Here is a 24,199-nt window from a genome sequence, read left to right as displayed (position 1 = left end):
ATACTTATGTCCATCTTGTCTACTTGCTTATCAGTTCCTGTTCTTCCCCTCCAGCTCCAGACCAGTTGTCAGATTTAATGTCACTATGAGATTCACCCCGGAGAAAATATTTGTTTTCCATAACAATAGCATCATTACTGCAGAATTGTGCTTTAATATGAGCTCACCTGTAGAAGCATCCCAGCAAGGTAATGAAATATGAATAATACTGAGACCGTAAGCTGCAGGCCGGGGCTGTCATGAGGATTTGGGACTCTGACTCTAGAGGCTGTTCTGTACAGTAGATGTATAATGTTTCAGGGCCACGTTCCAATATACAATTAATGAAGAGAAATAATTTCTCTTGTTAAAAATCAAGGAGCCAAATTCGCTGCTGGCGTAAGCAGATGCAGCTCTACTGTGGCTGGTGAAGCTGCACCTGGTTAATCCAGTAGAGAATGTGGCACTAAGTTGCTGTACTACTTGTTTTCCCACCAATCCTTCATGATTGCTTATCCCCCCATCCCGGAGGTGCAGCTGTGGTAGGTACACTTGGCAGCAGCTTGACGCCACACACAAAGCAAGTTCTTGGGGTAGCGCCCCTACGGATGCTCCATTTGGGCACCTAGAGTGGAGCACCCGTAGGGGGACAAATCTAGACGTTACTGCACGGGGTGAGTAACCGTTTCATCCCGTTGCTCAGTTTAGCACGTTTGGTAATTTGCTTCATGCATCTTTAATCCTTTAATTCCTACTTCAACTTGTGTCTTTGAGTCTCAGCCTTTAGGATTCCTTGAGCAACGTGCCTAAACCTAATAGTGCATCTATTTCCCTTGGTTTGTGGGCATCACTTTTCCCCATCCAATTTAGAGCTCTGATTGCACTTTGTTCACAGACTTCAGTTTCATTGATCCCGTGAAGGGTGTCTCTGAATTCACAAAAAAATCCCAATCTGTGCTTCCAGAGATTTGGCACTTATCCATTCGCTACACTGTGGACTTGGATGTGAGGATGAAGAAGAAGAGAGCCCATTTTGAGGATCAGAAATCCACACTGAGCCAAGAAAAGAAGGTCAATGGACCTGTGTGTGCTGAGCTGCTGCTCAACATACTGGTAGGTGATTTAGGTGCTTAGCTCCGAAGCTGGGATGGAGTCATTTCTACCACAGTGAATGATGCCACCCTTGCATTACACATCTCTGTTGAGGAGACAATTGTGGTAGCTCTCCTGGGAGCGCTCTCCACATAATGCTTCAGAAAAAAAACAGAACAGAAAGGGCTAGGTATGGAATCTGCCTCAGAATGAACCTATCTTGAAGCAGCAGATGGATTGCGAAGGGATGGAGGTTAATTTCAGGTAGACTTGCTTTCAGATCCTAAGCAAAACAGCCAAGGGGAAACAGCTCCTTCTTGGAGCTGTGTGTTGCACCTGTAACGCTAAGAGATGTAGGAGGTTGTGTGGTGTAGACAAAGGATGGTACATGTGACTATTCCCAGCTCTGCCACTGACTTCAGTGTGATCTGGTTTGAATCAGATCAACATTTCATGGCTCAGTTTCTCTATTTGTAAAAGAGAACTAACGACAGTTACATACCTTTCTAAATTACTTGGAGATCTACATATGAAAAGTGCTATACAAGTGCTAAGTGTTATATTTCCCCCCCGCCCTCTTCCTCCAGTAAGTAACTGGAAGCAGGCAGGACTCCAGTATAATTTTGCGTAGGTTTCAGCTGACCGCTACAGCTTGCATGCAGCACTTGATGAATAAGGGAATCTCTGAATAACTGAACGGGAAAATTTAATTCCAAGGCTATGCCTGGAATTCTGGGATATTAGCATTAGCTGCCTAGGAGTCCCTATACAGTTGACAGCAACGGTGCCCAGCCATTTGAATGTGCCTAAGACTGCCTCTGCAATGAGATTCTGTTCAAGTGAAACATCATGTCTGTTAGAAACAAGGATTTTAAGAACTGAAGCAAACGGACATTTCTGGCTTTTCACCCCTCTGTGCTTTATTGTCTGATGGCATTTGGAAAGTTACACGTTAGGATATAGGCCAGTTATACAAAGAATCACTGATGTACAAACACTGCTTTGCATTCTAACAGTCCCATATACCTGTCATGCCTACACATTTTTCTTAATTTTGTTTTATTACAGCCGTGTGATTATGACTGTTTCTCTAGCATTACTCTCAAAGTCAGCTACCAGCTCTCTAATCGCAATGAGAACATGGATCATCCAGCTCCCACGCTTGATAGATACCAGGAGCCTGAGGCATATTTTCAGGTAATAAAATACATTCCTAGAAGCAACTGGCCCTCTTGCGCCCCAACATTCAAAGCCTTTATCATAAGCAGCCTTGGCATTGTGCTTTTCTTCGCAAGTGCATGTCTTTTCCCTACGCCTGGCTAAAGGCAATATGATCTACGGAGACTTGAAAAAGGTACTTGCAGGGGCCCAGTTTTCCCCCAAGGAGTTACCCGTATCCGGTATGGAGAAAATCTGGTCCCTGGGTTCTTTTCCCAGCTCGGCCAGTGACTCACTGTGTAACTTTGGACAAGTGATGTTCTTCTTTGAAAAAAAAAACAGGAGTACTTGTGGCACCTTAAAGACTAACAAATTTATTTAAGCGTGAGCTTTCGTGAGCTACAGCTCACTTCTTGCATCCGAAGAAGTGAGCTGTAGCTCACAAAAGCTCATGCTTAAATAAATTTGTTAGTCTTTAAGGTGCCACAAGTACTCCTGTTTTTTTTTGCGGATACAGACTAACACGGCTGCTACTCTGAAACCTGTTCTTCTTTGAGTGATTGCTCATATCGATTCCAATTAGGTGTGCGCGCGCCGCGTGCACGGATGTCGGAAACTTTTTCCCCTAGCAGCACCTGCTCCCTGGTGCGCCCCCTGAGCAGCCAGTCGTCGAGGTAGGGGTATACCTGCACCTGTCTCTTGCGAGGGAAGGCTGCTACGACTGACATGCACTTGGTGCTAAACTAACTGAGGAAAAACAAACACTAAATAAATAGAGCTTGGGAAACGAGGAGAGCTTTCTGAGCAAGACGCCAAAGTTCCAATGACCGTCACTGGCGACAAGAAGGAACTGAGGAGGCGCTGGGTCGGCAGGGTCATATATAGAGCACTATAGAGGTGCCACTCCAGGGGGCTCCACAAATGACCCAACGGGCGCTGCTAAGGGAAAACTTTCTGACGACTGTGTATGCACCCACCTAATTGGAATGGATATGAGCAACACATCTCGAAGAACAACAGTTACGAGAAGGTAACTGTTATTTCCTTCTCTGTGCCTCAGTTTACCCATTTACCAAACGGGGACAGAACCCACCTCAATTGGAAAGGTGGTGAGGAGTCATTAGTTAATGTTTGGGAAGTGCTTTTGCAGATATAAAGCTCTATGTTATGTAGTATTATTAAGAACTATTATTTGAATTAAGATTTCTGCATTAACAAAGTGGTATAATTTTCTATTTAAAAGAGATAATTTAGAAGATATTTTAAAATACATTTTGAAAAAATCTAAATCAGAATTTGGGGCATTTCAGCTTCTAATTAACTGGTTTTAACCTGTGGTTTTTGTCTCATGGTCTCTCGTTTATATTTTATGAGCAGGGGAAATTCTTATTAGCTAATTTAGCTCTATTTTTGAAACTAGTCAGTCTGGAATTTAAATCAGTTTCTGACAAATGCAGCAAAGCTCTATGATGAGGCAGCATTTTCCTGTTTATTAATATAACAACTCCGGTCACAAATCAATATCTAATAAATATGCCATCTAGATGAATCAGGGCAATACTTTGCAATGGGTGCTCATTCACCATTACGTAGTATTATATTTCTATTCAGTTTGATCATCTGAGTTGTGGTAGTGGTTATAGACTGATTTGCTAGCAACCAAAGCACCCATCACCTAATGGTTAATTATCATTGGACCGCTATGGCAGTATCAGCTATAGATGCCAGATTTATATTGGAGGATCAAATTGCTGATAAAAAATAATGGCCATTTCCCCTGATTTGGTTCTTCCAGAAAAATCAAATCAGACTCATCTGTAAAACATGCAGTGTGTTTGGAACTGACCTGAACATATGAAACTTTCATTTTTTAAGACTGTATAGATTCTTTGCTGCTTCTATAGCATTTCTAGAAATTAACTTTTCTAGTTTTTTTTTTTTTCATCTCTGTACCTTGTAAGAAAGTGATATTGGCATTTAAATAAATTAAGATAGGGAGAAAGTAAGTCAAATAATATGGTCAGACTGATTCAAAAACTAGAATAATATTTCAGCAATGAAAGGGGAATTATAAAAAAGTAACTTACACGATTCGGCCACAGAATGGTTCAGATGACTCCTAGTGGATGAATGGAAAGGTTAACAACTAGCATCTCTTTCTAATGTGCTGAGAATGCTGGATTGCGAAGGAACCCAGAGGAAATTATCAGAATTCTGACCTTGTCCCCACTGAAGGCATTTCATGTTGCTGTGAAGCCTCCTATTAGTCCTTTTTCTGGCAATCCCATCATAATTCAACAGTTACCTGTTAGTGAGTCACTGCTAGAGGTTTCTTCAACTCCAGCTTTGCCCCTTAGATAGGGTTATGCGAATCCCTGGTTTTGGGGAAAGGGTTCTTGTACATGTGAGTCTACGTGGTTTTTAATATGCTGCCTCCCAGGGAAAAAAAAAAAGAGAGGAAAAAAAGTCCCATTAAAACCAGGGAGTTCTGACCAACTAGTCTGACTCCATCACAGTGATTCCCACTCCTCTGTCTAATTTCAGGTGCCATACAAGAAGGACTGTAATAACAAAGCTATCTGTGCTGCGAACCTAATCTTGAGAAGTCAGACTCAGTGAGTTGAAATGGTTTTACTATACAGATTTCATTCTTGGTATTCCTATAAAATTACATATGGACTTTGTTAAAATAATTTGTGTTTTTGTCTCCCTTTGTTACATTAACATTGATAAAGTATAACACATCTGTTTTATTTCTCATGCTTGCTTATAGGAAGAAATTAGTGGTGGGGGACACCAAGGAGCTGACCATGGACATTTCTCTAGTTAACAGCGGAGATGACTCCTACATGACAACCATGGTCTTGAAATACCCTAGAAATCTACAGTTTAAAAAGATGATCCCAAAGGTGAGATCATGGAGTGGCTGTCTGGTTCAAAACCAGGATGGTAAGGGACTGCCAGGGTCAGAATCCATTGTTATTCACTCACTGCCCAGGAAAATTCTCTTGAAATAAATGCTTATTTTCTAAGGATGTCTTTTTGGCCAGTGGCAAGGCAAGGCAGCAGCCTGTAAAGCTCATTTATAGGTGCTTTATTAATAAATCAATGAGCAGTAAGACACATCATGCACAGAAAAATAGGTAAGGCTGTCTTGTGTACTTTTATCAGGAGTTATGCATGAGTAAACTGTATTCTTTCAGAAGCCCTGTGGCCTAATGGACTAAACACAGGACTGGGAGTCAGGAACTTCTGAGTTACCGGTATAATCCTGACTGCCACTGACTTGCTGGGACTTTGAACAACTCATGTAACAGCTGTCTCACTTTTCCTAGTGAGGCTATTTAACTACTGATAAATGTTGTGAGAATTTTTTTTTCCTTTTATGGGTTGTACAGAACCTTTCAGTGATTTGAGATCCAGATAGTTCTTTGAGTGTTGGTCCCTACATGTATTCCATACATGGGTATGCATGCATACCATGTGCTTGAGATAACATTTCTAGCAAGTCGGGTCCATTGATTCATGCCTCGCATTGTTTTCCTTGTGCTCTGAACTGAGAGTTTACGGAGTGGTGCAGACCAATGCTGCTCCAGTTCCTTCTTACTGCTGCATGGACTGAGTTGGAATCCTGTGTCCGAAGCTACTTCGGTGTTTATTCTTCAAAACCTGTGTATATACTGTAAATAGTTTTGTGTTATTCTTAGTGGTGTTAATTTGTCTAGTTAGTGTAAATTAGTCCTACCCGAGTCCCTGACTCAGGGAGCTTCTCCCAATGAACAAGGACTATGGCCAGAGACCAGCGATTTAAGGGGGATCTTCTGCCCTGGTTCCGTCTCTGTGAAGAATAAACACCAGTGTTACCTATACTGCCTTGGGGAGGCTCACATCTCCACTAAGTGCAACATTTGTCGCTCCTTCCCTCTCAAGAGCTCTGACTAAAGAAGCATTTCATGGAGAAAGCCTTGAGACCCAGACCTGGGCCAAGGTGACCAACTTTTACAATGGCCTCAGTGAGTGGGCAGTGCCCCTCTGAGCCTGAGCAGAGGTGTTGAGGCCAGAGCTGCTAAGAATGGATAGGCTTCTCATTAGGAGCAAGGAGCACTCTCAAATGCAAGGAAAAATCTGCTCCTAAACCAAAAGATCCCTCCCCCATTCTGTCTAAGCCTGGTGAGTCCTCATGCACAAGTCCTAAGGACTTAGGTCTGCTCAGACCTCTTGGGCATGAAGGTCTGGTGCAAAATAGTAGGGATACGTTGGAACTAATTTGGGTTCCGAACACTAATCAAAGGATCAGCACCGTCTGGGAGCTACAGACTTAGACTCTGCTCTGGTGCTGGCTTGCCCCTGCAAGGAACCACTGTCCACCATGATTTGGGATGCTCCGGATCTGTCAGTCCCAGCCATTGGAACATCCTGCACTCCAGGACAGACTTATTGGAGGAGATGGAAATACTCCCTATTTCCATGCATCTGGAGCATTCATCCACCAGTACTGATGACTTGCTGATTGAACTGGAACCTACCTTCTTGTCTGCTGAGTTGGAGGCTCCAGAAGGTCTTAGATCTGTTCTCCACCCAGATATGATTATCCAGGGGACCAGTGGTATCCAACGCCATGGGATCTCCCTCAACCAGTTGACTCTTCATACTGGCATCATTGGAGTCCATGGGATCCCTATGCTAGGCACTCTAGATCTCTGCATGAATCCCACCTACCCTCTCCTTGCTGACACCAACCAGCTCCTTCAGGGTACAAGAGAGAAAAAAAATTGAGCCAAATCTGCTGGGACCAATAGTACAGACAGGTGAATCCTTCCCGATGCTAGATGAGGTGGTTATTCAGTCTTTGCCGTCCTTGCCTGACGTCTATAGGCAGTATCAAGAGCTCTTGCAGCGGGTGGCAACTGAGCTCCAGAGCCAACCCAAGGAGGTACACGATACTCAGCATAGATTCCTAGACTTTCTGCAGTTTTCTGGTCCTAGTCAAGTGGCCCTCCCTGTTAACAGATTAAATTAAGGTTTGGGGTATATAGGAAGGTTATTTCTGAGATCAGGAACACCAAAAGCAAATACTAACTTCCTAGCTTCAGAATTACTGAGAACAGAGTTTGGGCTATTATAAGCGTTGGATTTATTCAGTATATTAAGGCCTGTGACAAAGTTCCTCCTCTACCTTGGTGGGTCCTGCGCTTATTGGCAGATTTGCTTGCCTCGCAGATTTACCCTGTGGGTCAGCAAACAGCCCAGAGACCTTCCCCTCTGGTAGAAGCCGCAGTCCAGGTCAATTCCTCCTGTGTTTGATCAGGAGTTGGGAGGCTTGGGGGGAACCCGGGTTCCAGCCCAGGGCCTTGTGGACTGCAGCTGTCTAGAGTGCCTCCTGGTACAGTTGCGCAACAGCTACAACTCCCTGGGCTACTTTCCCCTGGCCTCCTCCCAACACCTTCTTCATCCTCACCACCGGACCTTCCTCCTGATGTCTGATAACGCTTGTACTTCTCAGTCCTCCAGCAGCATGCCTACTCACTGTCAGCTTCTTGCACACCTCTTGCTCCCAGTTCCTCGCATGCACTTCCTCTCCTCTGGCTCCTTCTGGCCTGACTGGAGTGAGCCCTTTTATAGCATCAGAGGGGCCTTAATTAGAGTCAGGTGCTTAACAGCCTCACCTGACTCTTAGCAGGTTAATTGGAGTCAGGTGTTCTCATTAGCCTGGAGCAGCCCCTGCCCTGGTCACTCGGGGAACAGAAAACTGCTTATCCAGTGGCCAATATATCTCCCTTCGACTACTCTATTGTTCCCAACTGGCCTAGGTCTATCACAGGCCATAATTACAGCATGATGAAAAAATTTAAATGAAATTCAAACACTGCCTTCATGTTGCATGAGTAAGCCAGCCACATTAGGGTGTATTCAGCAATGGCATACATAAAATGGAACAGCTGAAAAGTGAGTAGTGTTTTAATGCATTAAACTACAGCAGCACAGAGGGCTTGCTATTGCTAAAATATAGCCAGAACTAAAGAGTCTGGGTCAGTTAGTTTCCACATTTTTTCAAGTTAAAACTGATGAGACTTTTAAATTACTTTATCGGTTTTTATAAGGGATAGAGTTAGTGGAGCTTTTGAAGGACTGGACTGTCTTCAGGGCAAGGCTATAATCTGTATGTTGGGTTTGTTGCAGTGTTTTTCTTTTGCAATATATAGAGACTATAGAGTAACTTGAACTTTTTTTTAAAACCAGTCAAATGTGGGTATTCGTTATTTATCTCAACCACACCAATCCAACATGTTTAATGTAAATAAAGTGTTCTGGCAGTTTGATTAATCAATTTTGCCCGCCTATAAAAGGCGTTTTTTTACGACACTCATAGCCTCTATTGAAAATACCTGCTCTAAATGCCTAAAATGAGGCCTGAAAAGAAACTGTAAACGGAACACCTCAATGATGTTATCAATGCCTAAATGGAGAACTCTTGTGATCTCCAAGACACCTAACTCCCGATGTTACTTGTGAGCTATTCACACCTAGGTTAGAAATTCATTTTGTGGGAGTGCACAGAAGAATGAGTTGAATCTTCCAGTCTGTTTTGCTTCTATATTAAAAAGCATTCCTACTATTTTCACAGCCATCCTCTACTGTGATTCATTGCGATCAGCCGAAACTATTCGCACATTTACTCTCATCCATGGGCTGCAAGATTGGACACCCAATATTCAAAAAAACAGCGGTAAGTCAAATGTCAGTTTCCAGCTCTGTTCTCAGTGTTCATTCTATTTTCAACAGCTGCTCTTGCACCATTATCTTTGCAACTAGGCCATAGCCTCAACTAACTCTCGTGTATGGAGGTCATCACTCTAGCTGACTGTCATATTCTGAGGATCACCCAAGGCCAGTAACGTGTCGCTGCCTGCTCTGGAACCCTGGGGTGCCTTAATGCTGTGCTGCTGTGGCTCAGATCCCTGACACCAGTAGCCTGCCCGCATGCACCAGGTCTCACTCTGGCTTTCAGCAGCTTAGTCACTCCTTGCAGGGTGACACCAACAGCCCTTCCTGTCCTGAGTCTCCTTAAATTTCTGAGTTATTGACTACCAGACACTCAGACTTTCCCCTCCTGGTTTGTCACCTCTGAAGGTGTGAAATCAGTCCCACAGATACCATCTTACTTTGGTCCCCACACAGTTTGCACAACAGAGACCTGCTTGGAGTAAAAATAAATGTCTATTTCATAGAAAACCCACAGATTCAAAGATGAAATAGTGAGATAACAAACATGCAATTATCCAGTAAAAATAAAGATGCAACCTCAGGCTTTAAATATCCATATTAGATAAAAAAAAAACCTTTTTCTAATACAATTTACCTATTGCATACCCCTCTAACTACTGTGGCAGGAGGCTGGATGGGGGGAGAATCCAGCATTCACAGAAAGCTTCCCACCTACAGGTTCTTCCTGTTTCTGGATAGATTTCACTTCAAACCCCTTTTATTTTAAAAGGGTTTGCAGTTTTATTCTTCAGTTCCTTATAGATATTGAAAAGTGGGAATTTCCAAGTTGTCTCAGTGTTTTACCACAAACTCTAATGGCCCATGATTTGTCTGTTCCTGGGCTGTACCATGAATCGTTACTTGAGTCTGGTTTTGTGTAAACATCTGGCTTGGGAGGTGCCTCTCCCTATCTGACTGCTCACCTCCCTGCTGTGAGGTGGAGCCAAAGCTTATGAGCACAGTTCTCTATATACACAAATACGTATAGAGATTATGGTTATGAATTTATGTATCTCATGATGACCATCAGTTTCAGAATAGTAAAAGCTTCTGTAAAATACCATACTCGATATACTTTTACAGCAAAATAACATAGTATGCAATCATTTGGTTTAACTGCTTCTTTTTGGGGGTTTAAACCCTCTATTCTCCCCGTGGAGTGTCTGGACCCTGACTGTCACACTAGCTATTTGCTTATATCTGTTTCTCGGCTGTTTTTCCATTATACATAGTAATATGTATCACATACTGGAGAGAAAGTTGGACAATAAAATTAACCAACTAAATCTATTTTGTAAGTAGCACAGTGAGAATAAAAAAATGCATTCATTTTGCTTTTTTTGTTTAATAATCTCTTTCTTCATAATAGGCACATTTTTCAGTGATTTGGCAATTAGATGAAGCTTTATTTCCAGATCAGACTGCGAACATCACTATTAACGTCACAAAGTAAGAAATGTGCTTTTCCACCCATCATATTATAGACAGAAATCATAAGTCACCTCCTATTTCCTTAATACTTTTCCATTAATCAGCCTGTGGAAGCCAGTTCCATGGAAACCCTACTCATCCGTTCCTCCCTTCTTTTAGAAATGTCCATGTATGTACAAACTATTCCCCTACCTGCTGAGGATAATTTATTTTCTCTTTTAGAAGAATGGGAAAGCCACCAAATTTACTTATTACTTAAGCAGAGTCCCGATTTCCCTTTTTCCTGCAGGACACCTAGTACCCCTTCTTCATCAGTAGGGAAAAGTGTATAGTGTATACTTTTTTCAAAAACACAGGCCCAGCTATGTGCCGAGTGGATTTTTTGTTGAGGCCCAATTCATTTTGGGGAGGCAAGGTGTGGTGGGTACTAATTCCCTCAACCCACTTAACTGGGGCCTGGGAAAGCGCATTTTCAGAGTCCTTTGCTGGGGGTGGGGGAGAAGGGAAGTCTGTGACTGATTTCTAGGGGGTTGGGGGGGAAGGCAAGTAAGCCTTTAAAAATAAAAAAAGCAGAGGCCATATTTATACCCAAGTAATGGGCACAAAATTGTAGTTGACCCATTTGTCAACATTTTCAAACAAGATAGGAATCTAAACCTATGGTTTAGCACCTAAACAGCTGGACTTAAGTGTGGAAAATAAGACCACAGGAATGAGCAGGTGCTCAGCATCTTTGAAAATCAGGAAACTGATTTTAGGAAACTAAAGATTTTATTTGACTAACTTTAGGCAGCTAAATCTGGAATTTTTGCCTTTCAACTCTACTGCAAGCATAGTTGAAGGGAAAGGTTTTTGTATGAGTTTCTATGATGCCAGCAAGCTTCTTGCACATGTGGGAGCACCCTTAACTATGATAGACGTGAGCATTGCTGTATGCTCATATACTACACTTGTATTTGAAATATGGGGAAACAGAAAATGCTAAAGGAAAGGTCAGAATTCCTACCATATTACATTTATAGAGTTCAGACCGCTAGTAGCTCTGTGAAAGCTGCTCTGGACTGTACAGTGGCAATAATTCTCTTCATTCTCCTTGTATAAAGTCACTGTCAGCAAATGTCAAACTATAGAAGCTTTAGTGACAGGGAAAAGAATTAAATATAGTACAGGTAGATAACTAAATGTGTTGTCTTTTACCCTTTATTTTTAGTGTAAATGAAAATAGCACTGCTTTGATTGAAGAACACATACTTGATGTCAGATATGCTTTCACTGCAGTTCTTACCAGGTAAGTCTTACAGAGCAGCCAAGTGCTATTGATATTATGATGACATTTACAAACCTGTTTTGGAGGTAAAGTGAATTAGGGGAACCTTGTTAAGACTATAGTATAATTTGTTATTTATGAATTACTGTTCCTCTATAAAAAGGTTAATTAACCTTATTGTTTAAGAAAGCCAACTATTGTTACTAGAATCACAAGATTACCGTAATTGATAGAGCCTAAGATTTCTTACTCTGTGTGTTTAACAACACTATAGATAGTTGGTGGTTCCCATTTTGTATGAGTCTCACATATCAACAGGGAAGGGAGAAACTTAAAAATGTGATAGTAAGACCACCTGGTCTAGTAAGTAAAAACTGGCAGGGAAATTCAGGGGCATCTTTACTACCTGAAACTATTTAAATAGATTCAAGATGCTGTCCCTTTAAAATAAGTGTAGATAAACATGACTTTCACTAAAACTGGATGTGTGATAACTTCCCTTCCCTTCTATTTGAGTGATCTGTCTCCATCAGTTATAGTGTGAACTAATTTGCAGCAATAACAATGCAAGATCCATTTAGTTTGATTTATCTTTTTGTCTGCAGGCCAACTCCAGTAGTATATGTGAATGTTAGTCAAGGACACTCTGAGTACAAAGAGTTCCAGTTTAATGTAGGTACAAAGTTAATAACATTGATGTAGTTGGATTTTTTAGGGCCAACAGTTCACACTTTCTCATCCTGCACATTTCCCTTTGTAGATCAATGGGGAAAACCGCTTTAGAGCTCAAATTGAATTAGAGATTTTAGTTCCTATCAGCATACAAGGTCATAATATTACAAGAATGGAAACTGCAAAAGGAACACAGGTATTTATTTTAACTTTTTCAATGTGCAATTCCTCTTCCACAGACTTTCAGGAGAGCAGGTTTAGACCCTTACTGATAAATAAAGATAAGATTATGACAAGGAGGTTGTAGAATCTGTGACTTCCAAGGGCCCCCACAGCTGACCAGCTGCTGCAGGCATCAGGGGATCCAGCAGCAGCCCAGCCTCCATGGGTGGCAGGGGACGCCACTGACGGTGACCCGAGCTGCCCAGCAGCTCCGCTGCCATGAGCAGTTGGAGCGCCCCCTGCAATGACAGAAGTACCATGCTAGTCAGTGGCCGCAGGCGGGGATGCCTCCCCACAGCTCCCCTGCCATTATGGGTGGCAAGGGGGGATCCTCCCACAGGGGCCACTGGGCAATGGGGTCCCTGCAGCTCTCAGCCACTGCAGGGGGTGATGACAGGGTGCTGGACCCTCCCCCACCATTTTGTCAGGGATGTTTTTAGTAAAAGTCAGGGACAGGTCACAGCTTCCATAATTTTTTGTTTATTGTCCGTGACTGGTCTATCACTTTTACTAAAAATATCCCTGACAAAATCATAGCCTTACTGATAAAACATATTCAAGCATGGCTTTCCTACAGAATCCAGGAGTATTTTCTCTAATTTTCTATTTCAGGGTTCACATATTGTAACCTGTCAAATTCATTCTGCTAATCCAGAAAGTTTGCCAACCTAAGAGCATGTGTTTAAAGCTGGGTCTATACAAGTGCTAATTTAAAGAAAAGTTTTTATAATAAGGGTATGCCTCAAATGTATCAGGTCTTCATTTTCCATAGTGAGAAATGAAAAGTAGGCTAGATTTTACTGCAGCTTATTTAAGTCATCAGTTTTAATGATCTAAGATTAAAAGTGGCAAAGGAGCTTAAAGTTCAAAATAAGGACTTTACATATAGAACCACCATTTTTTAACATTTGAACTGTGAAATGTTTCAAATTTTTTTTTGCAACAATGGATCTTCACATATTTTAGCTGAACACTTACAAATTATTTAACTCATGGACATAAGAGATCATTTACTATCTGTACCATGCCAAAGGTGCCAATGTTAAAATATGCCAAAAATACAGCAAAGGGAGTGACAGTACAAGGACACCATTTTGTGATCTCTCATTTCAAGGTCCATTTTGATCAGTGGAAAAGGCTGCTATTGAGCAGAACATCACTTGCAGAACTAAAGTTCAGAACTTCGCTGTGGAATTTTCGGAGCTGTTTCTGTATGCCTCTCAAGGCAGAGGAGGAGGATGGCTTATTCTTGTAGTTTACCTCTTTCAGAAGTTTATCTGCCAAATAGTGCAGCCACAGGACATTGCTATGGGGGTGATAATCAGCCCAGTTGTTGGAATTCTCTCTTTTCATCTGCCTATAGATATCAAACTGGTAGTCACCTCTTCCTTGGAACAGCTCTTTGTCAGTAGAAATATCACAGAAGACCGTTAGCCCATCTTTCTCCATCCTAGAGAGGGTGTAATCTATGATGTTCACATGAATTCCTTTCGTGGGGATTGTATAAACTGCTCCATTCAAAGTATAACTGAGCTTTTTCAAGTTAGTTTTCTTCACCAGAATATTCCCCCAATGCAAGTCTCTGTGCTCAAAGTGCAGTCCCTCCTCTGCCACAGCCAAGGAAGCAGTAACTTGATGCAGCAGGCTTTTTGCTGTTGCCACTGAATTTAGCTGCTTCCTCATATTCTCCAAGTTATTGCCTCCAAATTCAAATTCCAGGACCATGAACAGCTGCTGTTCTCCAAACAGGTCTGGCCGGTCATTTTCAGATCTGTTCAGTTGGTGATATTTGTCCCAGGCTTTCAGAAGATGCTTGGGATATGCTCCCTGGACACAGTGCACAGAGTGCAAGTCAATGAACCCTACAGTCCTGTTCTCTACCTCCTGGGATAAAAGGCTGAGCTCCTTTGAAATTATAATCTCTGGCAAGATCTCACTGAAGCTCTTCTGAGCTTCTCCATTGACCCTCTCAGTCCCCTCAACAGGAATGATTTTTAAAGCCACAGCTCCTCTCTCACTGTTTGTTTGGAACACCTCCCCAAATACTCCTTCTCCAATCTTCAAACAGTTCTTCATCTTATCTGGGGGAATACATTCCTCAAAGGAGATAGGACCCACCTGCTGGCATTCCCCATACACCTTTTCTGCGTCTGTAAGCGTCACCTCCAGAACAGAATGGGACTTCATGGGAGTCAGCAGGAGCACCGGGGAAGTGGGCCAGTTACAGTAGCCCACACTTTGAATGAACGGGGACTTACGGTACCCTGCAAGCTGAGATTTGGAGGAAGGCGTACAAGGGATGCTGTCACAAGCACTTTCCTCAATGGAAACTTTCTTTTTCTTGTGAAGAGAGAGAGATGCTCGAGCCCTGGCCCACCCCTGGGAGTCATTGAGGCAAGAAAAGTCACACAGAAAAGATGACATCTCCAGGGCATTTTTCTCTATTCCTCTTTGCCTCATTTGTTCTTGAAAGAAGGAGCCCTCAGCCTGCTGCCATGGAGTTTTTGAATTCTTGTGTCTGAAAGGGCGACGCCTTGCCTGTTTCCCCCATCGACTGGAGCTGAACCCACTGATACAGGCCTTTCTACTGGTGCCTCCATCACCATCTCTGGGAACGGCCTTGCTACTTCTGGACTTCTTTACTGAGATTACAGACAGGGTAGAAGGGGAAACTGGCTGCTGACAATCATTTTCCCTCCAGGAGGGCCAAGCAGCCAACTTATTATTGATCTTCCTGTTAGCCAGCCAGGTTGGTACCACTTGAGAGCTCAAGACCACCACGGGCTGAAGTTGGTGTCTGTTTTTGTCTGTGCTAAGGTTCCAGCTCCTTTCCTGACAGCATCCTCTCAAATCATGTGGCTCATCAGGACTGGTATTATCTTGTACCAGGACATGGGGCTTCCCAGTAATGGGCAGTGCAGCCCCAGAATGGTTAACACTTTTCTGCAGGCCCAGACTAGTTTCTAGCTGGCAAGGTCCCTGTGTAGTCCTCTGAGCCCGCTCTGCCTTTTGTGAGGTCAGTCTTTGGACGTGATCTTTACTCACAGTTTTATGATGGGGTGACACAGGCTGGCCCAGAGTAGGGACAGACTGTCTGTGGATACCTGGAAGTGTTGAGGGAACAAGCTGGATCGAGTCTCCCTGGGCTGCCTCAGGCTGACTCCAAGCAGCACAGGGTAAGAGGACATACTGGCTCCCAGATATCCTACAAGTAGCATGGCTCTGGGCACCCTGGGGCGATGCGGTGCACGCCGGCGGGCTCCGGCCACGCCAGTCTCCCCCCGGGGGGCTGCCTGAACTGGCGGTGGGATGCTGGTGGCCACGAGAGACCCGGCCGCTGCCCCCGGACAGCGGCGGGGAGAAGAGCTCCATGCTGCCCGCCAGCCCTGCCGCGGGCTCCGTGACGCTGCTCCCCGGCGCCATCGAGCTCAGTTCGGCCAGGACGTTCCGGGGGGCCCGGCCCGAGGCCGCCCTCCCGGGATCGGAGGGCCCGTTCTCCTGGCAGCCCCCCAGGATGCTCTCCTCCTCGGGGAGGGGCCCGCTCTCCGCCCCGGGCGGCGCCTGCTGCGGGGTGCTGCAGAGCAGGGGGGGCCGCGCCCGCAGCCCCGCCCTGCGCCCCGGGGACCGGAGCGCCCGCCGGCGGGTGACGTGTCTCGGCAGCGGGGTGGCGGGCAGGGCGCAGCCATCGCTCTGCGGGCCCGGCCCGGCGGGGGCCCGGTTCTCCTTGGGCTCCTCGCTGCCGCCTCTCCGCCGCCGCCTCAGGCGGCCGGGACTGCGGGGCGGGGGCAGGGGCGGCGCGCGGCGGCCGCGGGGCTGGAAGTCGGGGTCCTCGGAGCCGGGGGACGAGGCGGTGGAAGTCGAGCCCACGGAGGCGGAGCTGGAGCTGAAGAGCCGCTTGCAGTCCAGAGGCGGCGACAGCCAGGGCGCCGGGCGCGGCAGCCGGTAGAGGGAGGCGCCCCGGCGCGCGTAGGTGCGGAGCAGCCGCGGCTGGGGCCTCGTAGGCCGCTCCATGGCGGGGCCGCGCCTCAGCGAGAACCGCCGAGCCCGCCCGCCGCCATTTCAAACCAAGTCTCGCGAGGCCCCTCCTTCCACAGACGCTGGCGGGAGCGAGCGCGGGGCGGGTCCGGGCTGTCATTCCCCACCCCGCGGGAGGGGGGACTGGGTCTGGGACTCGCCCTGGGCGGTGCCAGGCGTCCCCGGTCCGTTCTCCCCGTCACCTTCCCCCGTGCCCGTCGCCCCTGGGTGCCCCGCGGCGGTCACGCGCATCGTGCCCTCGCCCCTGGGTGCCCCGCGCCGGACACGCGCACCGTGCCCGTCGCCCCTGGGTGCCCTGCGTCGGTCACGCGCACCGTGCCCGTCGCCCCTGGGTGCCTCGCGCCGGTCACGCGCACTGTTCTCATCTCTGCACTCCCTGAGTGACTTTGTCTCGCCCTCATGAGAGGATGAGGCTCCTTCGCTCTCAGTGCTTCCCGCAGGGCACTTGTGACTCTGGGAGGAGACGGACTGGTTCACTGGTCCCGCCCCATTGAGACCCTGCTGACAACGGTCCTGTTCTGTATTGGACCAGCTAAGGCCTTCAGGCTCTCACCTCCTGGGGCAGAGAGCTGTGTCTCCAGGACTGGCTGCACAGCACTATATAAACAACAGAGCCCGCACCCTGAATGTAGTGAGTGCCGAAATGTTGATTTAGTTTTGGCTTTATCATGTAATCCAATAAATCGTCTCTGCTGTAGTGAATCCTGTGGACTCCACTATCCTACAGTGACATGAGTCCTTTGTGCTCCAGGCAAACCCTTGGGGATAGATCTCCAATACACTTGCCCCACATACTGCAGGTAGGTTGTGGCCAAACATCTCTAGGTGAAGACAACCAGACCAGGGACACTTTGGAGTTCATATCTCTCGTAAACTGACCAATTGGTGGTGTAGTGAGCAATCCGACCCTGAGCCTCCCTTCCTCTGCTGTCTTGGGAAGAAGGTGGCAGACAATGGGACTGGGCTTCTGGAATTCTTTGTGCATTTTATTAGGCATGCTCTCGGAAAATGGTGTGTGGGAAACTACCAAGACTGTCCACTACTCTCTTTCCAGAATACAACAGTCTGCACAATCAGGAAGGATTTGAAATTTTGTCATTTTGCTGCTGGAGAGACCAAAGTACAGGTGAGTGGTTTCTTGGTATCTGCTGTTACACAGATGTACTAGGGAAACACAAACTAGTTACTGTTGGTCTTTCCAGAAATGGGAACTGCAGCACCCAGCAGATACTCTGTTAGTCGATTTACATAGAATGTAATTACATAGGCTCTCTATGGTGCAAGCAGTGTGCTCAGTCCAAGATTCAGTTTAGTTTGGCTTTAACGCACAGGCGCATAACGGTTCTGGATGATTTAAAAAAAATGGAAAGTCCTGACCTGATAGACTATATTTTCCTAGATCCACATAGTGACCTTGTAACTTTAACGTTGGGGCACTTGTTTGTGTGTATCTGATTACTTGATTTAAGCCTGTCATGGTGCTTGGTATGTAGCCTTTTAGTTTTCTTGGCTTATGATATTAGGGTTGCTGGCGGTACTGACAACCACTGCAGGGCTGTGCAGCATCTGCTGTGCCATGCATATCTAAGCACTAGAATAAATTGCCTAGGGAGGTTGTGGAATCTCCATCATTGGAGATGTTTAAGAGCAGGTTAGACAATCACTTGTCAGGGATGGTTTAGATAATACTTAGTCCTGCTATGCATACAGGGGACTGGACTAGAAGACCTCTCAAGGTCCCTTCCAGTCCTATGATTCTATGCTGGGACATTGGCTTTGTAGTGGCCAATGCAGTGAGTCGCATGGCATTATTGAAAAGTGGAGTAACAAGTGTTGCATGCTGTAACCAAGAATGGCTTGCTTTTAATAGACACACAACATGCATTTAGTGAAATGGCTTGTACATTCTAGAAGTCTCAAACTATTTCCATGCAAATTGCAACCGTGAACCCTCTGCTTAGAGTGAAATAGTTTGATTCCATGCCATAAATTTTGCTTTGAGAAATATTTTCAGTGTTGATATCCCTTTCTCTTTCAGGCCAGCAATAGAGTGCAGTGCCAATGTGTGCACTGTGTTATCACGTCCGACAGAGAGAATGTTACTGTGATAGTGGAGTTGCCTTTAATTGAGTCTCAGCAGGTATACACAGAAGCTGTGCTTCTCTCTTTTCTTGCTAAAAATCTGTTAATCCACATTTGTGGGATAGAATCTCTGCAGGGACACCTATGAAATCCTTACCCTGAATGACATTTAGATACTAAGTTATCTCCTGACTCTGCAGAGAAAAGGTGGAGTTTTAATCATGGTGCTTTCAGTTCTCAGGAGAGACTCTGCTCCTACGAGACATGTTGCCATCTCCTCTAGTTATCCACAGAGGCTATTCCTCTAGAGGATGGTACTTCCAGTGCTGTAAACATTGATTTTCTAGGTACCGTCTTACCTATTGATACTACCATAAGTCCGAGGTGAGCAGGGGGATGCTGAGTAACACAACCTCAGCACATTAGAGTCTCGGTTGTGTGAGTGGACTGCAGTTATCCCATTTTTAACCCTCTGGCTAGAACAACATCCAGCAGGTCTTAACAGACTTGGAGGTGAGAGGTCTGAGATGTAGGGGGAAGAGATACTCCTTTTGTGCATTTCTTAAATTGATGAGCAGTCCCCATAACTAGAACTGCAAAATCTGGGCATCTTGGGTGCAATCCTATCTGGAATTTGGTCTGTCCGAGCTCCAGTACGGGTTCGAACACACTCAGTTGATTGGGATGCAGTGGGAACTGGCTGACACAGCTGAGTTCTGAGTTTGGAAAACCACCATGTTTGTGGAGGAGGCAGAGGACCTCTTTTCTAGACTATGATTGTGCCAGCTTTTCTCTGAAGAACTGAAAGGTCTAAAATAATAATTTGTTTTGTCTTTTCCCTCCCTCTTTTGTAGTTCTTAAAAGACAGAACTGATCTTCTGGTCACTGGAGAAATCACCTTCAATAAACATCTATATGAGGGCCTGAAGGAAGAGAACCACAAAGCTGAGGTATCAATCTGAGCACCACGTAGGCAGCTAGGGCCCTTTCTCAGGATGGAAATGAAAGAAGCAGCTGAGGGGAGGAATGCAAATGTTTTTGCTGAACTCTTAAAATAGAGTGATTTAGGAGAGCCTGGACTCATTGATTGAGTTCAACTGAACCAGGATTCAGACCACAGAGAGAACAAAAGGGAATGAAGCGAATGAATTGGTGCACAAAGAGAAGTTATCTGCCTGCCTGGGAATATGCCCACTATATTTCCAGTCACGCAGAGAACTATCCTAAGTCCAGAAGGTAATTTCTAGTAGGAAACAGAAATATATAAGTCAGCTTCAAAAAAGTTTCAATTATAGTAGATAGGTTTAAGCACCTCCTGGAAGCCTGATGGGGATGGGGGAGTGGGAAATACAGCCAATTAGGGTGAGCAGCTGTTTCATCTTAGATGAGCTGTATTCATGTTCACTCTTAATCATCTATTTGAATCTAAATCCCAACATTTTTATACATGTCAGGTGGGAAATTGGCCACTTGCTACAGTTATATTTAATAGGCCCATTTGTCCTCTGACATACATCAATGTAATTCAGGAGAAACACCAGGGAAATCAGTGGGGTTGCATCAATGTACGTGAGAAGACAATTCACGTTTCAGTAGAGGCTGTTAAAGTAGTGAGAGAAACTCAGTTAAGCAGTGTATAACTGTCGTGCATTGAGAGATGCACTAGGTAGCATCACAGAGTGATTATCAGAAATATAGCTCTGTTCGTGCTCTGATGCCTAGTGTGAAGAAAGACAAGGGGCATATACGGTGGTACTGGAGCATCATTTCAATAGACATAGTAACCTTTGTCACTCAACTGTATTGTCTCTATTTTTCAATGTTTCTTTTTAGTTAGCAAATACTTGAGCCTTTTCCTCCCATTAGTGGAAACCTTTACCAGTGAGCTCAGCTCAGTATAATCTCCTTTCTTGCCAGCATTGCAGCAATAGGAGTTTGAGGTATTTACCCGTTCCACAAAATATGGCCACGTCTGTATTTGGGGAAAAAAAGGTGTATTTTTAACACATTAACTAGGTTCCTTGCTAGGCTTCAGCTAATGTAGTAAAGGTACAACTGCCTTATCTTCACTAGAATTTCAATATGCGTTAGTTAACATGTTTTAAAGTTACACCCTTTTCCCCCAGTGAAGAGAAAAACTAAATTATAATGGTTGTCATTAGGGGACACTGATAGAGTCACTTCACCCAGAGACATGTTAAGGAGTCTGAGTGAGTTTAACTAGAAGTAAAATGATACAAAATTAGCATTGCACCCATTAAATGGATTAAAACTGGCTAAGTGAAAGGACTCAGATTGGAAATGGGAATCTTCATCGAACAGGTGTTATTCTAATAGAGGCCTGTGAGAACTGGTTCTTGGCCTACACTACTTAACGTTTTTTATCAATGACCTTGAAGAAACCAAAAAATGATAAACATAAAACTGAGAAAGTTTGCAGATGAGACAGAGATTGGGGGAGCTGTAAATAAAGAAGAGGACAGGTCACTGATACAGTGATCTGTATTGCTTAGTAAGTAGGGCACAAGCAAATATTATGATCTTAAGATGTCCAAATGTAAAGTGTCTCTTCTGGCATTATAATCTGTGAACTCTCTCCCCTAGTTAAGACAAAGCAATTATACTGGAGCATTTGCTAAACCACCCTTAATTCTACTCTAGATCACTGTCGTCTTGTTGAAAACGCAAGTAATCAATACCTTGCCTGTTGTCATAGGAAGCTCTGTTGGTGGATTTTTGCTGTTGGCTTTCATTATTTTCATCCTTTTTAAGGTAAATATATTTGTTGACATGATTACAAGCACATGTCATTCTTGTTGATTAAGATCCCAGCAATCCAGCAGCTATACTGCCCTCAGTGAGAGTTCTCATTCAGCTGTGGATATTCTGATACGTTTTACTGAGGGAGGGAATGCAGGACCATTGGGGTTCTCCCTTACAGTTTTTTCAGCAGGTGTATTAATACATTTTTAAAGTTTCCCTGAGTTATGAAAGAACTTGTTTTAAAAAACAAACAAATCCTGAAGGATCCCAAGGTCTTTCACAAGGCCTTACTGTCCTGGCCAGATTACAACTCAGGCAAATGAATACAGCCTCTTAAAATTTCCTCCACAGTTTCAACTGGAGATTGTATTCATTTTCATTTTCTCTTAAACTGTTAAACAGCTGCCACATTCCACTCCAATAGTGGCTTCATTTTAGTAGAGTGTGGGGGGTATGTGGAGGCGGGGGGAGAAAATTGTGGCAGGGGGTGATTCCATATCTACGTGCCTATACTTTTTGACGAGTTTAAGGATGTAAGGTGCTATAGAACTGTAAGAAATTAGAATTGGGCCAAATTCTGAGTTCCTTACTCAGCTTTTGCTCAGTCCTTAAACTTCCACTCACTGCAACTTTAACTGAATAAGGGGAACTCAGAATTTAGCTCGTTGCTATAATGTATATACACAAACACAGAAGGACCCAATAAATGTTTTTAATGCTCTTCTTGATGTCTTTCAGTGTGGCTTTTTCAAAAGAAACTATAAAAATATGATGGAGGAACAACAGCCTAAGGATCAGGCTGACTAGAGGAGGATTCTGTACAGGAATTGCACACTCTTCCTGAGAGCTCCAATATCAAAGACCAGCCAGAAGCAAAACAATTCAGTCTGTGAGCTGGGATGGATCTTGAGGGTCCTGAATTTTGAGACTGCCATGGTTTGCTCCTGGTTTAATTTAGGGATTTTGCACTCTTGTATGACCCAGCCACCTGCTTGTGCAGCTAGCTTGGATTTGCTGACTACTTGTCAAAATTGGACTTTCCTAGATTAATAAACCACAGAATCCTCATTTCAAATTTTGCCTAAATGTAAATATGCTGGAGAAAATTTAGTTTGGATTGTGTGTAATTTATGTATTGTTATCGCATTCTTTGTTGTTTGGATGCCGAGTTGGTTTTAAATGGACTTTAATAGCATACAACCTCAAACTAGTTTGAAAATAGAAATGGTTGAATGGAGGCTCCACCCTGGTTATTGCGAGTGAAGTTGGCAAAGCACCTCAGATGCATGCACACTTGTACTTGTTTGATTTAACACAGCAGGGCAGGCTTGTTGCTCTCAGCCATTATTCAGTTAGTGGGATGTGTAGATTCTTGCCGATTGGAATCATAAGTGTGTACAGAGGTGACTATGTAAACAAGCAGAATGGTTATAGGAGAAAGACTCTCCTCTCCACACCCAGAACAAAGAAGGTTCTTGCCTGGCCTAGTAACCCAAAATGATTTTATGTTTTCCATTTGGATCTTCAGATTCCCATGAGAACAAAAGGTTAAAAATCAGATTCATGCCTTTCAGTTCTGGGTTAATTGTTTTCAAATTCTGATTAGGTCACAAGTAAAAATTAGTTTGCTAGGTTTCATACTAGGTCCTGATGGACTATTTCCACATCAGAAATCACTGCACCATGGTGCTATGACTGGCGATGCCTGCTCAGAAGAGTACAAGAACTAGAATGGTAGCAGTGTTCCAGGTCTTGAGTCACTGGCAAATCTGGAGTTGAACAGAGCAGGTTTGTTGGAGGTCGGGATTGTGATTTATTGCATAGCAATGTGGAGTCCCAAGACTGGAGTAGCAGGTCAGAAGTAATTGCATTTACAGAGCAGTGTGCGTGGGAAGTTTGCTTAACAACTGCCTGTCCTGTGGTTGGCTCTAACCAGCACCTCAGTCCTTGTCTTTTCTGAGCACTAAAATGACCACTGACTTCAGACATTTTTTTTCAAAGCAAAAATATCTTTAAATATTTCCACATTTGGCTGTAGCTGTCCCTAACTGTGTAGTTTGCTGTTTTATTTCTGTTCGCTTGAAACTGACAGAATTAACCTAGATTGGGGGAGTGATAGCTCAGCGGTTTGAGCATTGGCCTGCTAACCCCAGGGTTGTGAATTCATCCTTGAGGGGGCCATTTAGGGAACTGGGGTAAAAATCAGTCTGGGGATTGGTCCTGCTTTGAGCAGGGGGTTGGACCTCCTGAGGTCCCTTCCAACCCTGATAATCTATGATATGTTTATTCTAAGAGGAGGAAAGCGGATTAGCCCCCCACCTGCTCTTGTCTTAGCCATTACACACCATTTCATGGTTAGCTAACAGCTTCTGTGTAGCCTGTGGAAGCAGAGAAAAGGATAAAGGGAATTTGAATGCAGATATCTTAAGTTTTAGGAATAAAGTATGAGTCAGGCTAACACTAGCTCTAATAATGCGAGATTTCAGGCAGGGCCTGGGCAAGTGAAAAGCGAGTGGAACAAAAAAACTGTAAGAGGTACTCTTTTTCGACCTTGTGTTAGATAAGAATAGAATACAGACTGTAACAGGAACTGCTGAGAAAAGTAAGATATCAGAAGGAATATGTATAAACAAGATGCGGTTGTTGATCATTATTGTCTGTAACAAAAGATAACAAAAAAATGCTTGCTCTAATTGTTTACCTAACAGAGACCTGCCTGGGACGGGGGGAACC

The 24,199-nt window shown here is 44.3% G+C and overlaps 2 protein-coding genes across 3 annotated transcripts in view; one reads left to right on the top strand and one right to left on the bottom strand.

Moving 5' to 3' along the window:
- Nucleotides 1-22,534, top strand: part of ITGAE (integrin subunit alpha E) — a 55,420-nt gene extending 32,886 nt beyond the window's left edge. For both annotated transcript variants that reach the window (XM_039507483.1, XM_039507482.1), the window contains exons 23-37: nucleotides 55-188; nucleotides 944-1,092; nucleotides 2,140-2,268; nucleotides 4,774-4,844; nucleotides 5,003-5,138; nucleotides 8,855-8,956; nucleotides 10,364-10,443; nucleotides 11,636-11,713; nucleotides 12,298-12,364; nucleotides 12,453-12,560; nucleotides 17,676-17,747; nucleotides 18,660-18,761; nucleotides 19,558-19,653; nucleotides 21,365-21,475; nucleotides 22,205-22,534. In XM_039507483.1, the coding sequence (XP_039363417.1) occupies nucleotides 55-188; nucleotides 944-1,092; nucleotides 2,140-2,268; nucleotides 4,774-4,844; nucleotides 5,003-5,138; nucleotides 8,855-8,956; nucleotides 10,364-10,443; nucleotides 11,636-11,713; nucleotides 12,298-12,364; nucleotides 12,453-12,560; nucleotides 17,676-17,747; nucleotides 18,660-18,761; nucleotides 19,558-19,653; nucleotides 21,365-21,475; nucleotides 22,205-22,273 (1,504 nt within the window). In that variant the 3' untranslated portion in view covers nucleotides 22,274-22,534. The remainder of the gene's footprint in view (nucleotides 1-54; nucleotides 189-943; nucleotides 1,093-2,139; nucleotides 2,269-4,773; nucleotides 4,845-5,002; nucleotides 5,139-8,854; nucleotides 8,957-10,363; nucleotides 10,444-11,635; nucleotides 11,714-12,297; nucleotides 12,365-12,452; nucleotides 12,561-17,675; nucleotides 17,748-18,659; nucleotides 18,762-19,557; nucleotides 19,654-21,364; nucleotides 21,476-22,204) is intronic.
- Nucleotides 12,344-16,681, bottom strand: HASPIN (histone H3 associated protein kinase). The gene has a single exon (XM_039507484.1). It carries the CDS (start codon nucleotides 16,595-16,597, stop codon nucleotides 13,712-13,714), a length of 2,886 nt encoding a protein of 961 aa, XP_039363418.1. The 5' UTR covers nucleotides 16,598-16,681; the 3' UTR covers nucleotides 12,344-13,711.
- Nucleotides 22,535-24,199: the final 1,665 nt, after the last annotated feature.

This window comes from Mauremys reevesii, linkage group 20 (genome assembly GCF_016161935.1).
Source record: "Mauremys reevesii isolate NIE-2019 linkage group 20, ASM1616193v1, whole genome shotgun sequence".
NCBI classification, from domain to species: Eukaryota; Metazoa; Chordata; order Testudines; family Geoemydidae; genus Mauremys; species Mauremys reevesii.
The sequence above is the reverse complement of the archived record's forward strand: the minus strand, read 5'-3'. Positions and strand labels throughout refer to the sequence as shown.